Here is a 24,000-nt window from a genome sequence, read left to right as displayed (position 1 = left end):
GTCTGCAGCTAGGACTGTCCCTCAACTCTCTCAAGGGACAAGTCTCAGCTTTATCAGTGCTGTTCCAGCGGCGTCTCGCCCGGCTGGCTCAGGTCCGCACCTTCATGCAAGGTGCGTCTCACATCATTCCGCCTTATCGGCGGCCCTTGGATCCCTGGGACCCTAAGTTGGTCCTCTCGGTATTGCAGAAACCCCCTTTCGAGCCCCTTAGGGAGGTTTCTTTGTATCGTCTTTCTCAAAAGGTGGCCTTTCTAGTTGCCATAACTTCTCTCAGGAGAGTCTCTGATTTGGCTGCGCTCTCCTCGGAGTCACCTTTTTTGTTTTTTCACCAAGACAAGGTAGTTCTCCGTCCGACCCCGGACTTTCTTCCTAAGGTGGTCTCTCCCTTCCACCTTAACCAGGATATTTCCTTGCCTTCCTTCTGTCCGGCCCCTGTTCATCGCTTTGAGAAAGCGCTGCATACTCTGGATCTGGTGCGTGCTCTCCGGATCTATGTGTCTCGCACCGCTGCGCTTAGGCGGTGCACCTCTCTTTTCTTTGTCGCTCCATTGGGAGACCCAGACAATTGGGTGTATAGCTTCTGCCTCCGGAGGCCACACAAAGTATTACACTTTAAAAAGTGTAACCCCTCCCCTCTGCCTATACACCCTCCCGTGCATCACGGGCCCATCAGTTTTATGCTTTGTGTTGAAGGAGGCACACATTCACGCAAGCTCCACATTTTAGTCAGCAGCAGCTGCTGACTTTATCGGATGGAAGAAAAGAGGGCCCCAGGGCCCCCGGCATGCTCCCTTCTCACCCCACTATGGTCGGCGGTGCTGTTAAGGTTGAGGTACCCATTGCGGGTACAAAGGCTGGAGCCACATGCCGTTATCCTTCCCCATCCCTTAGTGGCTCTGGGAGAAGTGGGATCCTAACCGGTCACCATGCACTGGGACCGGGCTCCCTCCGCAGCCCCTGAGGGAATCTGACGGACAGGAGACTGGATGTCATCAGGGACAGGCCCTGCTTTTCAGAGGTACTCTGTGTCCCCTTGGGGACGGCGCATAGAGCACCTGTGTATCGGACGCTGCAGCAGCTGCTGTGTGTTTTGCGTCGCCGGGACTACCGCGCCGACCGCGCCTGTTTGCCGGCCACGCTTCTAAATTTAGTCCCCGGCTTCTGCGGCCTAGTACCGCATATTCCCGCCCCCGGGCCTGCCAGTCAGGGGTAAGGGCGGGACGCTAGACTGGACGTCAGCGGTGAGGGCTGGAGCAGACGTAGTATCCTCCTCCCCCCCTCACTGAGCACTGTGGGGCACCAGATTCCTGCACTTTCTGAGGCACGCCCACGGCTCCCTCCTCCTCTCAGAACGCTGGCAGCCATTGTTATCATCGCTGCTGCCCGTGGAGAACTTCAGACAGAGCTCCACAGCGCTGGGAGGCCCAGGCAGGGAATCTGGTGGACACACAACCACTGAGGGCGGTCGGTAAGCCGCACCAGTTACCAGGTGCTGGCCCCCCTAGGTGCCGAAGTGTGTATATATATATATATATATATCCATATTGTGTATACATTTGCTCTGTTCGGCCGCATTATTTGCTTTTGGCTATATACCCTCACTGATTGCTCTAAGAGGAGACAACAGCATGTCGTCTGCAAAAAGCAAGGGTGCCAAGGCACAGGCTTATTTTGCAATTTGTACCTCTTGTGCGGCTATGTTACCTGCAGGTTCCACCTACCCTCATTGTGTGCAATGCTCGGCCCCTGTGACACTCACTCAGCCGGAGCCTCAGGCACTGGTGGGACCCTCGGCCCAGGTAGAACCACCGGCTGCCACTGTCCAGGTGGCAGGGACAGAGTTTGCAGTATTGGCTGAGAAACTTTCTGAGTCCCTTTCACAATCCATGGCTCAGTCTATGGACAGATGGTCTGCTAAGATACTAGAAGCTTTGCAGTCCAGACCGGTAACACAGGCCCCGGGCACTGTTGAATCATTGCCCCCAGGCCCCCCTCGGTCGGCGCAGCAAACTGCTCCTGGGGTGTCTCCTAGGTCCCACGGTGAGGACTCCGACACGGACCGCAGTCCCAGACCGGCTAAGCGGGCTCGCTGGGAACTTCCCTTGACTTCATCACACTGCTCAGGGTCTCAGCATGAGGACTCTCTGGAGGATGAAGCGGAGGTGGCAGATCAGGACTCTGATCCTGACGTTGCTCTCAATCTGGTTACACCCGAAGGGGACGCCATAGTAAATGACCTTATAGCGTCCATCAACCAGGTGCTAGAACTTTCTCCTCCAACTCCACTAATAGAGGAGTCAGCTTCACAGCAGGAGAAACACCAATTTAGGTTTCCCAAACGGACACTGAGTGCGTTTTTCGATCACTCCAACTTCAGAGATGCGGTCCAGAAGCACCGAGCATTTCCGATAGTAGCAGTGGCAGACGGTTCATCGCTAAAGGATGCCACTGACAGGCAAATAGAGCTCCTGATGAAATCCATCTATGAAGCCATAGGCGCGTCTTTTGCTCCGGCATTCGCAGCAGTATGGGCACTCCAAGCTATCTCAGCTTGTCTGTCTGAGATTAATGCAGTCACACGTGCCTCTACTCCGCAGGTTGTGTCTTTAACCTCTCAGGCGTCGGCTTTTTCGTCCTACGCCATGAACGCCGTCCTGGACTCTGCGAGCCGTACAGCGGTAGCATCCGCCAATTCAGTGGCAGTCCGCAGGGCCATGTGGCTACGCGAATGGAAGGCAGACTCTGCTTCCAAAAAGTTCTTGACCGGTTTGCCATTTTCTGGCGACCGTCTGTTTGGCGAGCAATTGGATGAAATTATTAAACAATCCAAGGGAAAGGACTCGTCCTTACCCCAGTCCAAACCAAACAGACCTCAGCAATGGAAGATACAACCGAGGTTTCGGTCCTTTCGGCCCTCAGCCAGATCTCAATTCTCCACGTCCAACAGGCCATAGAAGGGCCAGAGGAACTCTGATTCATGGCGGTCTAAGTCACGTCCTAAAAAGACCGCCGGAGGAACCGCTCCCAAGGCGGCCTCCTCATGACTTTCGGCCTCCCCAAACCGCATCCTCGGTCGGTGGCAGGCTCTCCCGCTTTTGCGATGCCTGGTTGCCACATGTCCAAGACCGATGGGTGAGAGACATTCTGTCTCACGGTTACAGGATAGAGCTCAGCTCTCGTCCTCCGACTCGTTTCTTCAGAACATCTCCGCCCCCCGAGCGAGCCGATGCTCTTTTTCAGGCGGTGAACACTCTGAAGGCAGAAGGAGTGGTGATCCCTGTTCCCCTTCAAGAGTGTGGTCGCGGTTTTTACTCCAACTTGTTTGTGGTGCCAAAAAAGGACGGATCATTCCGTCCCGTTCTGGACCTCAAACTGCTCAACAAGCACGTGAAAACCAGACGGTTCCGGATGGAATCTCTCCGCTCCGTCATCGCCTCGATGTCCCAAGGAGACTTCCTAGCATCAATCGACATCAGGGATGCTTATCTCCACGTGCCGATTGCACCAGAGCATCAGCGCTTCCTGCGTTTCGCCATCGGAAACTAACACCTTCAGTTCGTGGCACTGCCTTTCGGCCTGGCGACAGCCCCACGGGTCTTCACCAAGGTCATGGCAACAGTGGTGGCAGTCCTACACTCTCAGGGACACTCGGTGATCCCTTACTTAGACGATCTTCTAGTCAAGGCACCCTCCCGGGTGGCATGCCAACACAGCCTGAACACTGCCCTGGAGACCCTCCAGAGGTTCGGGTGGATCATCAATTTCCCAAAGTCAAAATTGACACCGACACAATCGCTGACTTACCTCGGGATGGAGTTTCATACTCTCTCAGCGATAGTGAAGCTACCACTGGACAAACAGCGTTCACTACAGACAGGGGTGCAATCTCTCCTTCGAGCCCAGTCACACCCCCTGAGGCGCCTCATGCACTTCCTAGGGAAGATGGTGGCAGCAATGGAGGCAGTTCCATTTGCGCAGTTTCATCTGCGTCCACTCCAATGGGACATTCTACGCAAATGGGACAGGAGGTCGACGTCCCTCGACAGGAACATCTCCCTTTCTCGGGCAGCCAAAGCCTCTCTTCAGTGGTGGCTTCTTCCCACTTCTTTGTCGAAGGGAAAATCCTTCCTGCCCCCATCCTGGGCTGTGGTCACGACGGACGCGAGTCTGTCAGGGTGGGGAGCGGTCTTCCTCCACCACAGGGCTCAGGGAACCTGGACTCCGGCAGAGTCCTCCCTTCAGATCAATGTTCTGGAAATAAGGGCAGTGTATCTAGCCCTAAAGGCGTTCCAGCGGTGGCTGGAGGGCAGGCAGATCCGAATTCAGTCGGACAACGCCACGGCGGTGGCGTACATCAACCACCAAGGCGGCACACGCAGTCGTCAAGCCTTCCGAGAAGTTCGGCGTATCCTGCTGTGGGTGGAAGCCACAGCCTCCACCATCTCCGCAGTTCACATCCCGGGCGTAGAAAACTGGGAAGCAGACTTTCTCAGTCGCCAGGGCATGGACGCAGGGGAATGGTCTCTTCACCCGGACGTGTTTCAAGAGATCTGCTGCCGCTGGGGAACGCCGGACGTCGACCTAATGGCGTCCCGGCACAACAACAAAGTCCCGGCATTCATGGCACGGTCTCAAGATCACAGAGCTCTGGCGGCAGACTCATTAGTTCAGGATTGGTCGCAGTTTCGACTGCCTTATGTCTTTCCTCCTCTGGCACTGCTGCCCAGAGTGTTACGCAAGATCAGGTCCGACTGCCGTCGCGCCATCCTCATCGCCCCAGACTGGCCGAGGAGGTCGTGGTACCCGGATCTGTGGCATCTAACGGTGGGTCAACCGTGGGCACTACCAGACCGACCAGACTTGCTGTCTCAAGGGCCTTTTTTCCATCTGAATTCTGCGGCCCTCAACCTGACTGTGTGGCCATTGAGTCCTGGCTCCTAGCGTCATCAGGGTTATCTCGAGAGGTCATTGCCACTATGAGACAGGCCAGGAAACCGACATCCGCCAAGATCTACCACAGGACGTGGAGGATCTTCTTATCCTGATGCTCTGATCAGGGTTTTTCTCCCTGGCCGTTTGCCTTGCCCACTTTTCTGTCTTTCCTTCAATCCGGAATGGGCAAGGGTTTGTCTCTCGGCTCTCTCAAGGGACAAGTATCGGCGCTTTCCGTGTTTTTTTTCAAAAGCGTCTAGCCAGGCTTCCGCAGGTCCGCACGTTCCTGCAGGGGGTTTGCCACATAGTCCCACCTTACAAGCGTCCGCTAGAACCCTGGGATCTTAACAGGGTGCTAACGGCTCTTCAGAAACCACCTTTCGAGCCGATGAGGGATGTTTCTCTTTCACGCCTTTCGCAGAAGGTGGTCTTCCTAGTGGCAGTCACGTCACTTCGGAGAGTGTCTGAGCTAGCAGCGCTGTCATGCAAAGCCCCCTTCCTGGTATTTCACCAGGATAAGGTGGTTCTGCGTCCGGTCCCGGAATTTCTCCCTAAGGTGGTATCCCCTTTTCATCTCAATCAGGATATCTCCTTACCTTCTTTTTGTCCTAATCCAGTTCACCAATGTGAAAAGGATTTGCACTTGTTAGATCTCGTGAGAGCACTCAGACTCTACATTTCTCGCACGGCGCCACTGCGCCGTTCTGATGCGCTCTTTGTCCTTGTCGCTGGCCAGCGTAAGGGGTCGCAGGCTTCCAAGTCAACCCTGGCTCGGTGGATCAAGGAACCGATTCTTGAAGCCTACCGTTCGTCTGGACTTCCGGTTCCTACAGGGCTGAAAGCCCATTCTACCAGAGCCGTAGGTGCGTCCTGGGCATTGCGGCACCAGGCTACGGCTCAGCAGGTGTGTCAGGCGGCTACCTGGTCGAGTCTGCACACTTTCACAAAACACTATCAGGTGCATACCTATGCTTCGGCGGATGCCAGTCTAGGTAGGCAGGTCCTTCAGGCGGCGGTTGCCCACCTGTAAGAGGGGGTCGTTTTTACGGCTCTTTTTATCGAGGTATTCTTTACCCACCCAGGGACTGCTTTTGGACGTCCCAATTGTCTGGGTCTCCCAATGGAGCGACAAAGAAGGGAATTTTGTTTACTTACCGTAAATTCCTTTTCTTCTAGCTCCTATTGGGAGACCCAGCACCCGCCCCTGTTCCCTTCGGGCTGTTGTTCTTTTGTGTACACATGTTGTTCATGTTGAATTGTTCTTTGGTTCATGGTTTCAGTTCTCCGAACATCCTTCGGATTGAGTTTACCTTAGACCAATTTATAAGTTTCCTCCTTCCTGCTTTGGCACCAAAACTGATGGGCCCGTGATGCACGGGAGGGTGTATAGGCAGAGGGGAGGGGTTACACTTTTTAAAGTGTAATACTTTGTGTGGCCTCCGGAGGCAGAAGCTATACACCCAATTGTCTGGGTCTCCCAATAGGAGTTAGAAGAAAAGGAATTTACGGTAAGTAAACAAAATTCCCTTCTTTGTGCTAACCACAGGGCGGCGCAAGGGTCTCTCTGCTTCTATGCCGACCTTGGCCCGTTGGATTAGATCGACCATTTCGGACGCCTACCAGAGTACTCTGGTGCCTCCCCCGCCGGGGATCAAAGCACACTCGACCAGAGCTGTCGGTGCCTCTTGGGCTTTTAGGCACCAGGCTACGGCTCAACAAGTCTGTCAGGCTGCCACTTGGACTAGCCTGCATACCTTTTCGAAGCACTACCAAGTGCATGCTCATGCTTCGGCAGATGCGAGCTTGGGCAGACGCATCTTTCAGGCGGCTGTCGCCCACTTGTGAAGTTAGGCTCCGCCTACTTCTTATTTTTTTTCTGTTTATTCCCACCCAGGGACAGCTTTGGAACGTCCCATGGTCTGGGTCTCCCAAAGGAACGATAAAGAAAAAAAGATTTTTGTTACTTACCGTAAATTCTTTTTCTTATAGTTCCGTATTGGGAGACCCAGCTCCCTCCCTGTTGCCTGTTGGCAGTTTCTTGTTCCGCGTGTTATCACCGGCTGTTGTCGTGGACAGAGTCTCCGGTTGTTCCGGTTCTTACTCGGTTCTACTTGTGGGTGGCTATTCTCCTTCAGCTTTTGCACTAAACTGGCTAGGACTGGCTACCAGGGGGTGTATAAGCTCAGAGGGAGGAGCTACACTTTTAAGTGTAGTACTTTGTGTGTCCTCCGGAGGCAGAAGCTAAACACCCATGGTTTGGGTCTCCCAATACGGAACTATAAGAAAAAGAATTTACGGTAAGTAACAAAATTCTCTTTTTCTCAACTCTGTTCATGTTGTAATATTTTTGCCGTGAAGAAGAGGCTGGGACCTCTGCGGAGTCAAATTCAGTTTTGAAAACTGTGTAAGTAAAGCGAGCGTCTGTGATAATATAGGAGAGAAACTGCCCACTAATCCTACAGAAACCTCTGGAAGAGCATGGCATTGTGAATGTTACACATATACAGCCTTTATTCTACTGAGTTAAAGCGGAGTTGTTTATCTCATGATGGAAGAACCTTTGGATGGTAAAATATTTTCCTCAAAAAGCAGTTTATTGAAAAAAATCCGATTTAAATAAAAAAAAATCCGATTTTAAATCAAAAAAATCCGATTTAAATCAAAAAAATCCGATTTAAATCAAAAAAATCCGATTTTAAATCAAAAAAATCCGATTTTAAATCAAAAAAATCCGATTTTAAATCAAAAAATCCGATTTTAAATCAAAAAATCCGATTTTTTTTTTTTTTTTTTTTTTTTTTTTTTTTTTTTTTTTTTTTTTTTTAAAAAATTTGATTTTGATCCACCCTGCATGTGACTAGTTTAGTTTATATAGTACCTCAAACAAAGAAATAACTCTTCTGTACTTTGCACCAATAAGAGCCGCAGGGGTGTGAACAGAAATGTGAAACTTCCCCGCCCATCACTGATAGGTGAACCCTATGATATCATTCAGTAATAAGTAGTAGAAAAGAAATCCGGCGCTCAATTTTTCCAAAGAAAATTCCGAAATTTATTTCAATACACAAAGACCACATTGTTCGTCAATCAGTGACATTTCGGTCCTTTTGTGAACCTTTTTTCAAACACACACTATAAGGATACGAAAATAAATACAAATATAAGACAAGATGGTTTCTTTAAGAACAAAATGGATTCTATTTCCTCATAAAGGCGTTTGGGGCTCTTATAAACTGGACGAAATCGGCCCTGCTCCCCATAGATTTTCTACTTCAGGTTTGCCAATCCCGCCGGCAGATGAATTTCAATATCTCGTCCGGCCAAGGGATTACTAATTGATGCTTGGTGTCTTCTGCTGTCCCTCATTGGTCGTGCCAATTTACTGAAAAATGGTGCTGATGCCTAAATTATTGGGTCGTCTTCATAATGCCCCGATCTGGATTCATTGGAGGTTTTGTTCCGGGAACTTATAAGGAAAAAGGAACAGGCCAAAATTTTGTCTTGAGACTCTACAGAGAGGTAACAAGGACAGGGATCTGGCAGTCCTCAACCCAAGGATCTATTTTATTTGGCCGCACAGTTGCAGTACTTTACGAGATGGGGACAGAACGAGGCATATAACGGCTGAAAATCGGATGAGTGTTTAGATCTGAGCCCGCTGGTGGTGCTGGGTATTTCGCGTCTTTTATATCAGGCCAGGAAACTGTTGGCCTACCACTGGCTGGATCCGGCTCTTCCAGCTATTGGAGAATTTATGGATAGATTTAATGCTATACTTTGGCTAGAGAGGAGGAAATATCTTAAACAAAATGCATTGAAGATTTTGGGGCATGGTTGATGCCCTGGGCCTCCCCTCCATGGTGCTGCTTCAGGACAGTTGGCGATTTCAGTGCCGAACATCACATGACAACTGGCTTGGCGGCGTCAGACTCTGTTCACACCACAGAGTCTGTCAAGCTATCTGAGGCTTCTGGATTGTTCAGCCAGAGCCGGGCGTCGACTAGTTCAGCTTCACTGGTCTTCAGCTCTGTAAGAGATAATTCCTGCAGACTTGTGTGCAGGACCTAAGAGCTCAGGGTTCATTCCAGTTTGTGCCGATGATAGCTCCAGCGATCCCGGTCTTGGTGGTCATCCTGTTTATTGTGATCCTTGTTGTGCTTTTGAGTGGTGTGAGCATTCCCCTGCTGTGTGTTACTTCCCTTTTTCATTGTCCCCCGGTACACTATCTCTTCTATGTGTTTTGAGTGTGGTGTGTGTACAAGTTTCCGTTCTCCCTTGTCTATGTTGTTTTGTCATTTTTTTTTTTTTTTTTGGCCCATCCGATGGCTGTGAGAGAAGGGGAGCAAGATCACAGCCTGGACAGGAGTTAGGGTCACCCTGGGGGCTCGGACCTGGCTACCATCAAGCCTACTTCCAAGATAAGGACAGTGCAGGGTCTCAAATTTGAGGGATAGCCTAGAGGCCCCTGTCCTGTCATTATATACCCTGTGACAACAGATTTGGGGATCAGACTCTTCTTCTTATAACTAGTTAATGATTTATCCGAACGGGTGGGCATGTGTATGTCGGCGGAGTGTATAGGATTGATGGGTAAGATTATGGAACGCAAGTAGAATAATGCAATCGATTTTTCAGATTGTGGCTGAACTTGTTTTAGGTGTGACCCGCAGGGGTGCACTGTGCTTTGTATGGTTCAATTTGATGTTTTTGTAAATCTGGTTTTCCTTTTTCCTTTCTGTTTTGTGAAAAAGTATTATGTTTTTGTTGGTTTAATAAAAATGAACCTGATTTTAAAAAGAAAGTGCTGACCTCTCATAACACGTTCGGACCAGGTAAATCCTGTGTGTGTGTGTGTGTGTGTGTGTGTGTGTGTGTGTGTCTATATATTTTTTTATTTTTTTTTTCCAGTTCCACATCATGAGATGTTTGTGCATACAACGCTCGTGACCAGACTGTATTCGCACATCTCAACCACACTGATGAATAGACATACGGTATTATTTTCATTGATACATTTGATTAAATTGGGTTTATATTTCCCTAGTGCTGCTTTCGGAAGATGTGGAAAAACTAGAGGTAACCATGACCTCAATATCCAGCTTGATTCGATCGAATTCTCCTGCAACCAAAGAGGTAAAAATGGAGACCAAGCTAAAAGACACTATGGGGAGATAAGGTATGCACACCAGTGACTATGTAAGGGGAATACATGAAATAGCAGAAACTGCTGTGTGATTACTGACTTGAAAAATCCAATAGCTAGAAGACAGACAGACAGATTATATATATATATATATATATATATATATATATATATATATATACATATACACATGCGTACACACACACACACACAAAATTAGTCTCCGTATTTTTCGTTTTATAAGACGCACCCCAAATTTAGAGGCAAAAAGTGGTAAAAAAAAATATGGGGTCTGACTTATAATCCGGTGGTATCTTACTGGAGAGGGGGGCAGCAGCGGTGGTGGAGCGTGGTGATGCTGCGGGCAGGGCAGCGGGTGTCCCAGATGCTCGCTGTGGGGGCTGAAGCAGGAGGAACATCCAGAAACTGTCGGCGGTGCCGGCTTAAAAGAAATGGTGCCCGGAGTCAGCGCATTCACAGATTGAGCTATCTGCTCAATGACAAGCCAAGATCTCATCTGCACATGTGTCACCTCTGGGTGCCATTTTCCTTAAAGGGAACCTGTCAGCAGAAATTTCGACTAAAACCTAACAGATTCCCCCTCTGCAGCTCCTGGGCTGCATTCTAGAAAGGTCCCTGTTATTATAGTGCCCCATTTCTGACCCAAAAAAAGAGTTTATATCGAGGTACCTTTTTGGCTTCTGAATCTCTAAATGTGTCACGGGGGCGGGCTGCCTGATGGCCGTTATTCTGCCCCCTGTTCCTGTATGCCGCCCCCATCGCTGATTTCTATACTTCTGGACGCCGCCCACTGCTCCAGCCATCCCTGCGCATGCCCAGTGCTCATCTCTCGTGGATGAGCACTGTGCCCAGCGTCACCGCTGGTGACGTGCACGCAGGGTTTAGATTATGGGCGGTGCTGTGATGTTAATTACCAAGCAACCGCCCATAATCGCGGGACCGCGCATTCCCCCTCGGCCTGCTTTCTGCGCAAGCGCGCTGCAGCTGAACTCACGTCACCTCCTTCCCATCTTGCCCTGAGGCAGGAAATAGATGGGAGGAGCGCGGAGCAGTGACTACACCGATCAGGAGGAGTTCAGCTGCAGCGCGCTTGCGCAGAAAGAAGCAGGCCGAGGGTGAATGCGCGGTCCCGCGATTATGGGCGGTTGCTTGGTAACTAACATCACAGCACCGCCCATAATCTAAACCCTGCGCGCACGTCACCACCGGTGACACTGGGCACAGTGCTCATCCACGAGAGATGAGCACTGGGCATGCGCAGGGATGGCTGGAGCAGTGGGCGGCGTCCAGAAGTATAGAAATCGGAGATGGGGGCGGCATACAGGAACAGGGGGCAGAATAACGGCCATCAGGCAGCCCGCCCCCGTGACACATTTAGAGATTCAGAAGCCAAAAAGGTACCTCGATATAAACTCTTTTTTTGGGTCAGAAAGGGGGCACTATAATAACAGGGACCTTTCTAGAATGCAGCCCAGGAGCTGCAGAGGGGGAATCTGTTAGGTTTTAGTCGAAATTTCTGCTGACAGGTTCCCTTTAAGCCTACTGCAGTGAGATCAGTGGACAGGAGGCGGTGCTTGCGCAAGATGAGATCTTGAGCCAAGAGAGCCATCTGCGCACACGCCGGGCGCCATTATTTGAAGCTTACACCACCAACATTTTCAAAATGGTGACCACAGCTCGTAGCATCGCTCCTGCCTTCTGTGACCCCCGCTACACCACCCCCTGGTAAGCTGCATTCGAATTATAAGACGCACCCCTCATTTTCATTCCAAATTTTTGGGAGGAAAAGTGCGTCTTATAATCTGAAAAGTGTGTGTGTGTGTGTGTGTGTAATGTATGTATGTATGTATATGTGTCCCTTCTCTCTCTGTTCTCTCTTGTTAGGTCAGTGTTGAGCTTGTCAAAATCCTCCTTCACCTCGATGACCGTCCTGCCGTGGCAAACTTCACTCATCTGAGATATGCAGCCATGGTGTCTGTCACGGTTATTGATCCTGTAGCGGTAAGTGTCTTCACTGATTACTCGCCCACCGATTTACAATGGGACATTTGGAAACGTAGGTACAGGTTAAAATCCCCTTTTATGCCCTTCCTGACTTGTAAGGTACATGTATGGCCTTCGTTGTGTGCAGATATATAAAAACTGAGCCCTGTGCTCACATAGTGCGTGTCAGCTGTGCTACGCAGCCGGCATCCACCTCTAACTGCAGCTACCGGAGCAGCTGGATCTCTGCTGTTTAACCCCCTTAAAAGCTGCTCCCAATCTCTTGTCAGCGGCAGTTAAGGCATGTGGTCCACATGCAATTGCGGCGGGTTGAAGACCCCATAGCTGCCCTCTTGGTATTCCTATAAATCCCAGGTTTAATAGTAGACTTTTAATTTTTCCTCTATATATACACTAACAGATATAGCAGCAGTCTGTAGGCGCCAAAACATATGCAACCATACAATATATGAATACTGCACAAATCCTTAGAAAAATAAAGGTTCTTAACACAATAATTGGCCAATTCATGTGTGCCCATTAACTGCGGCAAGGTGACCTTTCTTTGATGGTACCCCCCCCAACCAACTTACCATCTATCGCAGCTAAACCTTTCTGATTTCTATTTTCTCAGGTGTCTCAATATCTCACCGTAGAATTCTACTCCCTAAACTACAGCCTGCGACAGCGGATGGACATATTAGATGTACGTACGTTGTACAGTTTTCTGTGTCTGCAGCTCCTGTGCAGTCCTTTGTGTCTCCATGGTTACAAACTATAAACAAACCCCTGTGTCATCAGACTGCAGGATGGATTGGCTCATACAGGTATTTTAATATAGTTTATCATGGTAACGCATCGATCTGCATAGGAGCTGTGTGCTCAAAACGGTAGACTTGCAGATGCAGTAGCTTCATATTTTGGATGAGGACAAAGGTGGACATGTCCTTTTATCTGTAACTAGAAGGTGGCCTGATTCTAACGCATCGGGTATTCTAGAATTTATTGTGTAGTTAATGTATGTTTTTTGTTATATATATATATATCGATGTTGTTGTGTGTAGTTGCCAGTGTTTGTGTAGGGCGCTGTAAATGTTCTGGTTGTTGTCTGGGTGGGGGAGTGTGTGAGAGCGGTGTTGTATGTGTGTTGCGTTGTGTGTGGAGCTCTGTGTGTCTACAGCGTGCTGTGTGTGTTGCGCAGTTTGTGTGGGTGTGGAGTGCGTGTGTGTGTTTTGGAGAGGTATGTTTTGTGCAGTGTGTGTGTTGCGCGGTATGTGCGTATATTTGTGTATGCCGCGGTGTTTGTGTGTTTGCGGCGTTGTCTGTGTAGGGCGGTGTTTGTGGTTCCCAAAGTGTGTGTGTGTGTGTGTGGTGTGTTGTGCGGTGCGCGTGTGGCGCTGTGTGTGTGTTTTGGGGGGAGGTGTGCACCCCCATCGTGCTCCATCCCCCATGCTGCGCACCCCCCATCGTGCTCCATCCCCCATGCTGCGCACCCCCCATCGTGCTCCATCCCCCATGCTGCGCACCCCCCATCGTGCTCCATCCCCCATGCTGCGCACCCCCCATCGTGCTCCATTTCCCATGCTGCGCACTCCCCATCGTGCTGCACAGTCACACATCAGACAGTATACACGCACACATCTGATCGCATACACTCACACCCCACTTCTCCCTGTGCCCTCCGGTGGGTGTTCCCAGCAGCCGTGCTGCACGCCGTGCTCCTCTGCCGACACTCACAGATCCGATCGCATACACTCACACATCAGAACACACACACACACACACACACACACACACACACATAAACATACACATATATATATATATATATATATATATATATATATATATATATATATATACATACACACCACATACACACACACACATTCACAACATCCGGAGATACCACATGCTTCCGGCCATGTGATCCTCCGGCAGGTCCTGGAAGGTCACTGCACGCACAGTATCGCCGCCGAGAAGTAAGCGATATCACTGGATGTTGTTGTGTGTGGATGCGATCTGATGTGTGTGTGTGTGTGTGTGTGTTCCGCCGCTGCAGGACCTTGATGCGCTCACCTGCTCACGGTCGGCGTCTGGTGAGTATGACTGCGGGGTCTTCTTTCTTCTGTCTTCTCTCTTCTGGGGGTGCCCGCTGTCTATAATGAAGTGTCTTGCAGTGTCTTTAACTCTTTCACCGCTGCATGACACTTCATTATTGACCGCAACGTATGCCGGCTCCCTGCACATGTGTACCAGGAGCCGGTGTACGCTGGAGCGGGGCTGAGCAGGCGAGGCGTCAGCGTATGCCGGCTCCCTGCACATGTGTACCAGGAGCCGGTGTACGCTGGAGCGGGTGATGCGTGCGGAGGTCCGGGACGAGCGGCTAATCCATGTGGGGGGCGGGGTCAGGCCGAGGCGAGCAGCCAATCCGTGGGGAGGCGGAGCCATGCCGAGCCCAGAGCGGCTAATCCATGCGGGGGGCGGGGCCAGGCCGAGGCAAGCGGTCATTCCGTGGGGGGGGCGGGGCCAGGCCGAGCCCAACGGCCAATCCGACAGTTGTCACTTTTATGACACGGTGACACTGTCACGTGACACAATTTTGGAGCAAGACAGAGAGACAGAATAAGGCAATTATATATATAGATTGGATTTGGTGATGTGGACGTCCTTTTATTTAGAGGGGCTTCTTCTTCTTTTTTTTTTTTTTTTTTTCTTTTTCGCTCCTAATTGGGAGACCCAGACAGTGGGTGTATAGCTACTGCCTCTGGAGGCCGCACAAAGAACTACACTTAAAAGTGTAAGGCCCCTCCCCTTCTGGCTATACACCCTCCCGTAGGAGTACGGATTCCTCAGTTTTAGCTTTGTGCGAAGGAGGTCAGACACGCACGCATAGCTCCATTGTTTTTAGTCAGCAGCAGCTGCTGACTATGTCGGATGGAAGAAAAGAGGGCCCATACAGGGCTCCCAGCATGCTCCCTTCTCACCCCACTGTATGTCGGAGGTGTTTGTAAGGTTGAGGTACCCATTGCGGGTACGGCGGCAGGAGCCCACATGCTGATTCCTTCCCCATCCCTTTTTACAGGGCTCTGGGTGAAGTGGGATTTACTGGTCTCCAGGCACTGAGACCGTGCTCCATCTACAGCCCCTGGAGAAGATGCTGGATGGAGCGGAGTACATCAGGGACATGGCCCTGCTTCCTCAAGGTACTCTGTGTCCCCGTGCATTTGGCGCTCACACCGCAGCATGCTGGGTGTTGTAGTGCGCCGGGGGACATCAGCGCTGCGGCGCTTGTGCCATGGCCTCATTCAGCTTCGCTGAAGCAGGCACACTATTGGGACACGGTCGCGCCGGCCGCTGGGACTGCGGCGCGGCTGGCACTTGTGGTGCGCCGGGGACTTCAGCGCGGGCCGCGCTTTTACGGCGGCCGCGCTGATAACTCGAGTCCCCGGCTTTTGCGGCCTGCTTCCGTTCGTTCCCGCCCCCAGACCTGCCAGTCAGGAGAGGGGCGGGACGCTGGTCAGTGCATCAGCGCTGAGGGCTGGAGTCGTTTTTACATACTCCAGCCCTCACAGTAGGCACAGAGGGGACACTGTTTCCCGCACTTTTGTTTGGGAACTCCCACGGACCGCCCCTCTCCACAGACGCCGGCAGCCATTCCTGCTGACACGCTGAGCTGCAGAGGGGAGCCGGGGAGACCCAGACAAGGAATTCTGCGCCTCTTACCCGCTATTCAGCGGGCGGTAAGCAGCCCTCAGGGCTCACCCCTCTTGTGCCAGTAGTATTATTAGTATTTTGTTCCTGCAAATACTTTGTACTGCATAGCGCTGGTCGCCCTTTTGGCTATAGACTCTCTCACATTGCAGAGAGCCAACAGCATGTCGTCCATAAAACGCAAGGGTGCCAAGGCACAGACATTATATGCTTCCTGCACCGCATGTGGGACTTTTCTACCAGCAGGCTCCACTGACCCCCATTGTGTGCAGTGCTCGGCCCCTGCGGCGCTTGCACAGTCGGGACCTCTGCTGGACGTGACCCAGGGTGTACCACCTGTGAATGCTGTCCAGGTGACAGGAACTGAGTTTGCAGCTTTTGCTGACAGAATGTCTCTCACTATGTCACAAATTCTTGACACATTGCGAGCTAGGCCTGTACTTCAGGCCACGGACACTGTGCAATCATTGCCCCCTGGTCCCCCTCAGCTGAATTACCTCCAAGCTCCGGGACGGGCACATACACCTCAGGGTGAAGACTCTGACTCGGACGATGGCCCCGGGCAGCCTAAGCGGGCTCGCTATGAGGGACCTTCACATTCATCTCAATGGTCAGGATCCCAGCGAGATGAATCTATGGGTGATGAGGCGGACGTAACTGATCAAGATTCTGATCCTGGGACCGCTCTCAATCTAGATACACCAGATGGTGACGCCATAGTTAATGATCTTGTAGCGTCCATCAATAAGATGTTAAATATTTCCCCACCAGCTCCTCTTGTAGAGGAGTCAGCTTCGCAGCACGAGAGAATCCATTTCAGATATCCTAAGCGTACATTAAGCACTTTTCTGGACCACGCTGACTTTAGAGACGCAATCCAGAAACCCCACGCTTATCCGGAAAGGCGTTTTTCTAAACGGCTTAAAGATACACGCTATCCTTTTCCCCCTGAGGTGGTCAAGGGTTGGACCCAGTGTCCAAAAGTGGATCCTCCAATTTCCAGGCTTGCAGCTAGATCTTTGGTTGCAGTTGAAGATGGAGCGGCACTTAAAGATGCCAATGACAGGCAGATGGAGCTCTGGCTGAAATCCATCTATGAAGCGATTGGAGCGTCGTTAGCGCCATCTTTTGCTGCCGTATGGGCACTCCAAGCTATCTCAGCCGGGCTTGTGCAAGTCGACTCAGTCACACGTGCATTTGCTCCGCAGGTAGCACCATTGACCTCGCAAATGGCGGCATTCGCGTCGTACGCAATTAATGCTGTTCTTGACGCTACAAGCCGCACGGCAGTGGCGTCAGCCAACTCCGTTGTTTTGCGTAGGGCCCTGTGGTTGAGACATTGGAAAGCAGATTCTCATTCCAAGAAGTGCTTAACCAATTTGCCTTTTTCTCGTGACCGATTGTTTGGAGAGCGTTTGGATGAAATCATCAAACACTCCAAGGGTAAGGACTCATCCTTACCGCAACACAGACAAAACAAACCCCAACAGAGGAAGGGTCAGTCTGGTTATCGGTCCTTTCGAGGACCGGGCAGGTCCCAATTCGCCTCGTCAAAAAAGACTCAAAAAGGCCAGAGACGCTCAGATTCTTGGAGGTCTCAGTCACGCCCAAAAAGGACAGCCGGAGGAACCGTTGCCAAAACGGCGTCCTCCTGACTTGCAGTCTCCGATTCCCACACCCTCGGTCGGTGGCAGGCTTTCCCACTTTGGCGACATTTGGCTGTCACGCGTCAAAGACCGTTGGGTGAGGGATATTCTGTCTCACGGGTACAGGATAGAGTTCAGTTCTCGTCCGCCAACTCGTTTCTTCAGAACTTCTCCACCACCAGACCGAGCCGATGCTCTGTTGCAGGCGGTGGCCGTTCTAAAGGCGGAAGGAGTGGTGACCTCCGTCCCTCTGCAGGAACAAGGTCACGGTTTTTACTCCAATCTGTTTGTGGTCCCAAAAAAGGACGGATCGTATCGACCCGTCCTGGATCTAAAGTTGCTCAACAGACACGTAAAAGTCAGGAGGTTCCGGATGGAATCCCTACGCTCCGTCATAGCCTCAATGTCTCAAGGAGATTTTCTAGCATCAATAGATATCAAAGATGCGTATCTCCACGTGCCGATTGCGCCAGAGCATCAGCGTTTCCTACGCTTCGTCATACACGACGAACACCTGCAGTTCGTAGCGTTACCTTTCGGTCTGGCAACAGCCCCCCGGGTCTTCACCAAAGTCATGGCAGCAGTAGTAGCTGTTCTGCACTCGCAGGGTCACTCGGTCATCCCGTATCTAGACGACCTGCTTATAAAGGCACCCTCTCAAGAGGCATGCCAACACAGTCTGAAGGTGGCACTAGACACTCTCCAGAGTTTCGGGTGGATTATCAACTTTCCAAAGTCTCATCTCACCCCGACCCAATCTCTGACTTATCTTGGCATGGAGTTTCATACTCTCTCAGCGATAGTGAAGCTTCCACTGGACAAGCAGTGTTCGCTACGGACAGGAGTACAATCTCTCCTTCAGAGCCAGTCGCACTCACTGAGGCGCCTCATGCATTTCCTAGGGAAGATGGTAGCAGCAATGGAAGCGGTCCCGTTCGCGCAGTTTCATCTGCGCCCTCTACAATGGGACATTCTACGCCAATGGGATGGGAAATCGACGTCCCTCGACAGGACTGTCTCCCTCTCTCAGACTGCCAAGGACTCTCTGCGTTGGTGGCTTCTCCCCACCTCGTTGTCACAGGGAAAGTCGTTCCTTCCCCCGTCCTGGGCAGTGGTCACGACGGATGCGAGCCTATCAGGGTGGGGAGCGGTGTTTCTCCACCACAGGGCTCAGGGGACGTGGACTCAGGAAGAGTCCACTCTGCAGATCAATGTTCTGGAAATCAGAGCAATCTATCTTGCTCTGCGAGCCTTCCAACAATGGCTGGAAGGCAAGCAGATTCGGATTCAGTCGGACAATTCCACGGCGGTGGCGTACATCAACCACCAAGGGGGAACACGCAGTCGCCAAGCCTTTCAGGAAGTCCAGCGGATTTTGACGTGGGTGGAAAGCAGAGCGTCCACCATATCCGCAGTTCACATCCCAGGCGTGGAAAACTGGGAAGCAGACTTTCTCAGTCGCCAGGGCATGGACGCAGGAGAATGGTCCCTTCACCCGGACGTGTTTCAGCAGATCTGTTGCCGCTGGGGGACGCCGGACGTCGATCTGATGGCGTCACGGCACAACAACAAGGTCCCAGTTTTCATGGCACGGTCTCACGATCACCGAGCGCTGGCGGCAGACGCCTTGGTTCAGGATTGGTCGCAATTCCGACTCCCCTATGTGTTCCCACCTCTAGCATTGTTACCCAGAGTTCTCCGGAAAATCAGGTCCGACTGCCATCGAGCCATCCTCGTCGCTCCAGACTGGCCAAGAAGGTCGTGGTACCCGGATCTGTGGCATCTCACGGTAGGCCAACCGTGGGCACTACCAGACCGTCCAGATTTGCTGTCTCAAGGGCCGTTTTTCCATCTGAATTCTGCGGCCCTGAACCTGACTGTGTGGCCATTGAGTCCTGGATCCTAGCGGCCTCAGGTTTATCTCATGAAGTTGTTGCCACAATGAGACAGGCTAGAAAACCATCCTCAGCTAAGATCTATCACAGGACGTGGAAGATATTCTTAGCTTGGTGCTTGGCTCAAGGGTTTTCTCCCTGGCCATTTGCATTGCCAATTTTTCTTTCCTTCCTGCAGTCTGGGTTGGAAAAAGGTTTGTCGCTTAGCTCTCTTAAGGGTCAAGTCTCCGCGCTATCCGTATTCTTTCAGAAGCGCTTGGCACGGCTTTCTAAAGTACGCACGTTTCTCCAAGGAGTTTCTCATATCGTTCCTCCTTACAGACGGCCATTGGAACCCTGGAATCTGAACAAGGTTCTCATTGCTCTCCAGAAGCCGCCTTTCGAGCCTTTGAAAGAGGTTTCCCTTTCTCGGCTTTCACAAAAAGTAGTTTTTCTTGTGGCGGTCACGTCTCTTCGAAGAGTGTCCGAGCTAGCGGCGTTATCTTGCAAATCTCCCTTCCTGGTGTTTCACCAAGACAAGGTAGTACTGCGTCCAATTCCAGAGTTTTCTCCCAAGGTGGTTTCTTCCTTTCATCTTAATCAGGATATCACTTTGCCATCTTTGTGTCCGCATCCAGTTCACCAATTTGAAAAGGGTTTACATCTGTTGGACCTGGTGAGAGCACTCAGGATTTACATTTCTCGCACGGCGTCTCTACGCCGTTCTGATGCGCTCTTTGTCCTAGTCGCTGGTCAGCATAAGGGATCGCAAGCTTCCAAATCCACCCTGGCGCGGTGGATCAAGGAACCAATTCTTCACACATACCGTTCTGCTGGGCTTCCGATTCCATCTGGACTGAAGGCCCATTCTACCAGAGCCGTGGGTGCGTCCTGGGCATTGCGGCATCAGGCTACGGCTCAGCAAGTGTGCCAGGCGGCTACCTGGTCGAGTCTGCACACGTTTACCAAACACTATCAAGTGCATACCTACGCTTCGGCAGATGCCAGCCTAGGTAGACAGGTCCTTCAGGCGGCGGTGGCCCACCTGTAGGAAAGGGCTGTCTGACAGCCCGTTCATGTGGTATCTTTTTACCCACCCAGGGACTGCTTTTGGACGTCCCACTGTCTGGGTCTCCCAATTAGGAGCGAAAAAGAAGAAGGGAATTTTGTTTACTTACCGTAAATTCCTTTTCTTCTAGCTCCAATTGGGAGACCTAGCACCCGCCCTATTTGTTCTTAGGGTTTCGTTTTTCGGGTGCACATGTTGTTCATGTTGTTTCTTAAGTTCTCCGATCTTGTTATCGGATTGAATTTGTTTTTGAAACTGTTATTGGCTTTCCTCCTTCTTGCTTTGGTACTAAAACTGAGGAATCCGTACTCCTACGGGAGGGTGTATAGCCAGAAGGGGAGGGGCCTTACACTTTTAAGTGTAGTTCTTTGTGCGGCCTCCAGAGGCAGTAGCTATACACCCACTGTCTGGGTCTCCCAATTGGAGCTAGAAGAAAAGGAATTTACGGTAAGTAAACAAAATTCCCTTCTTTTTCCCCCATATCAGGTTTTAGTGGCTGCAGCTAAGGAGCTGGCGGAGGCCCCCGAGACAGCGACGCACGGTTCCCGGCCTTCAAGTAGCACTAATGGGAACGTGAAAGACGATGCACCCGTCAACTGGAGGGAAATTGTAGAAGAGAGGATTGCAAATAAGACCAGACGCTTTGCCAAGGTGGAAACAACATGAAATTGTATAGAATGGAGATCTGTCAGGGCTCTGGACCCGGGATAAGGGCTGCACTGGACTCCGCTGCTTAGTACATGCTGCATAAAATGAATAGGGGTATCCCAATAATAATATAATATAAAAAGCATTTTTCCTGATCTATAATATAGTTATATCATTTGATCATCAACGTAGATGTACAGACAATGTGCATCCCTGTAGTAAAAGCTGTCTAAATGGATGCATACAGCTAGTGCAGAACACAATGGATGCTGTGGCCATCTGTATGTAGGAAGCTCCCCCTAGTGGTGGCTGCAGACAGAATCTTATCCTGTATCTCGGTATACAGGGAGCTCCCCCTAGTGGTGGCTGCAGACAGAATCTTATTCTGTATCTCGGTATACAGGGAGCTCCCCCTAGTGGTGGCTGCAGGCAGGATCTTATGCATCTCTGTAGGCAGTGATTTCCCCCTCCTAGTGGTGGCTGCAGGCAGAATCTTATCTTGTATCTCTGTATACAGGGAGCTCCCCCTAGTGGTGGCTGCAGGCAGGATCTTATGCATCTCTGTAGGCAGTGATTTCCCCCTCCTAGTGGTGGCTGCAGACAGAATCTTATCCTGTATCTCTGTATACAGGGAGCTCCCCCTAGTGGTGGCTGCAGGCAGGATCTTATGTATCTCTGTAGGCAGTGATTTCCCCCCCCCCCCCTATTGGTGGCTGCAGACAGAATCTTATGTAGACATGGTGCTCCCCCTAGTGGTGGCTGCAGACAGAATCGTATCCTGTATCTCTGTATGCAGGGAGCTCCTCCTAGTGGTGGCTGCAGACAGCATGTTATCAGGAGTCTCTGCAGCCACCAATAGGAGGAGCTCCCTGCATACAAAGATACATGATAACACCATATCTGCAGAACCACTAGGGGGAGCTCCCTGTATACAGAGATGCTGGATAAGATTCTGTCTGCAGTCACCACTAGGGGGAGTTCCATTTACACATGGAGATTTGATAACCTTCCGTCAACAATCACCACTAGGGGTAGCTCCCTGTATGCAGAGCTACATGATAACATCCGATCTGCAGCCACCACTAGGGGAGCTCCGTGTATACAGAAATGCAGGATTAGATTCTGTCTGCAGCCACCATTATGGGGAGATCCCGTTATACAGACAGAATCTTTATCCTGTATCTCTATACAGGGAGCTACCCCTAGTGGTGGCTGCAGACAGAATCTTATCTTGTATACATGCAGCACCCCCTAGGGGTGGCTCCTGACAGAATGTTATCATGTATACAGGGAGCTCCCCTTAGTGGAGGCTCCAGACAGAATCTTATCCTGCATCTCTGTATACATGGAGCTCCCCCTAGTGGTGACTGCGGACAAAGGCTTCTAAATAAGTGTTAGGCAGTGTAATTTTCTGGTCTTTCTATATCCTTATTGTAGGGTCAATCAAGTACCACCCCAGTGTCGGCACCAAACAGGTTTCATGCAGTTGTAGGACACTTCTTCTTTCCACTAATACAGAATTATGACAGGTAAGTCCTCCACAAGTTCTACTTGTCTTCATTTTTCCACGTAAATCTAAGGAATTTTTAATCCTTTCATTGTGTCCAGTGACGGGGGTGTAGTCGGCTGTATGTGAAAGCTGGTGCAAGGAAAAAGTTGATCACTTACCAGTGCAGCCAATCAGATTGCTTCTGTAATTTTAAGGTCTCTTAATTTAAATTCCGCAATTTGATTGATGGCTCTTTTATCCTTGCACCATTTATTAATGTTTAGAGTTACCCTCCTGTGTCCTGAGCTGCACATTTGAGTCTTCTTTTGAGCGATCGGACCCCCCCCCCCCCACTGATCTTATGTGTATCTGGCTTGTGACCAATGAGGCAACTGATTGGCTGCAGCGGTTCATGGTGCTTATTTTGGTATTTGTGACAAGTGTTCTAAGTTCTTTAATTTTTTTTTTTTTTTTTTTAATCATTCTTTCAAGGCCCATCGTAACATTTGACCTCCTGGGGGAAGATCGCCTGATCCTTGGACGACTGCTCCACACGTTGGCCATCCTAATGCATCTGGCTTTAAATGCTACGGTAGTGTATATGTCTGCGGGGGGATACGGGTGGACTGAGAGGAGTGACGTACTGCTTGTATATACACATACAGCTATAGGGGTATATAGGAGGTATAATTCTGCTCTTCTGTTTTCCCAGATTGCTTCTCAGGTAGGGAAGTCGTTGTTGGAGTTTATCTTGGTCCTTCGCCTTCATACTGACCAGTAAGTGTGTGATGAGGCCATTACCTGCCCATACGTAATGGATCCGCCTGTAAGGTGATCGGCTTTATATCATGTCTTGTTTTACAGGTTAGTGAGACAGGGTCTCCTCTTCTGCGTCTCCACCATCCTGCTGACTGTTCCCTGGGAGCAACTCATATCTGACATGCCTGATGAGGTGCTGGAAGTGAAATGCTGGTTGGCAGGTGAGACGGATGAGACCGTCATAAAATGTTAGGCAAGTCCCAATGCATCCTGTGTACAGGAGCAGTTTGCCCTGGTGGGGCGATCAGTCCGATCCTCCATGACACGCGGTCTTTACTTCCGCTCCTGGCTGCTTCTTTCACTTATTAGACCCCCACAATGTCTTAGTATGCCCAAGATTGTCGGGCACAGAAGTGCAGGCTGCCTGAACTGGTAGCACAAATCGCATTGCCCATCTTAAATCATGTGTTTAAATGCTTATTTTTCTATCAGGGCTATGTAAATCTGGTCGATTCCCCTGCAAACTGTGAGCTCCCCCTAGTGGCAGCCGCAGGCAGAGAGACCTTTATTACTTTTACGTCTGTACAAAGGGAAGCCAGTTTTTTGGAAATTTTATTATATTAGCATAATGTATTTATTTTGTCATTATTATTTATTATTATTATTATTATTATTTTACATATAAATATTAAAGTTTTTTTTATATAATATAATTTTTTTTA

The 24,000-nt window shown here is 50.5% G+C and overlaps 1 protein-coding gene across 1 annotated transcript in view; it reads left to right on the top strand.

Annotated features, from left to right (window-relative positions):
- Positions 1-24,000, top strand: part of TELO2 (telomere maintenance 2) — a 115,863-nt gene that overhangs the window by 75,024 nt on the left and 16,839 nt on the right. Inside the window, exons 13-20 of the mRNA XM_075318233.1 lie at positions 9,977-10,065; positions 11,981-12,097; positions 12,714-12,785; positions 20,869-21,033; positions 22,468-22,559; positions 23,012-23,111; positions 23,232-23,296; positions 23,384-23,499. Of these exons, the coding sequence (XP_075174348.1) occupies positions 9,977-10,065; positions 11,981-12,097; positions 12,714-12,785; positions 20,869-21,033; positions 22,468-22,559; positions 23,012-23,111; positions 23,232-23,296; positions 23,384-23,499 (816 nt within the window). The remainder of the gene's footprint in view (positions 1-9,976; positions 10,066-11,980; positions 12,098-12,713; positions 12,786-20,868; positions 21,034-22,467; positions 22,560-23,011; positions 23,112-23,231; positions 23,297-23,383; positions 23,500-24,000) is intronic.

Source organism: Anomaloglossus baeobatrachus, chromosome 7, assembly GCF_048569485.1.
Source record: "Anomaloglossus baeobatrachus isolate aAnoBae1 chromosome 7, aAnoBae1.hap1, whole genome shotgun sequence".
Taxonomy (NCBI): domain Eukaryota; kingdom Metazoa; phylum Chordata; class Amphibia; order Anura; family Aromobatidae; genus Anomaloglossus; species Anomaloglossus baeobatrachus.
This window is presented reverse-complemented; position numbering and strand designations above follow the sequence as displayed.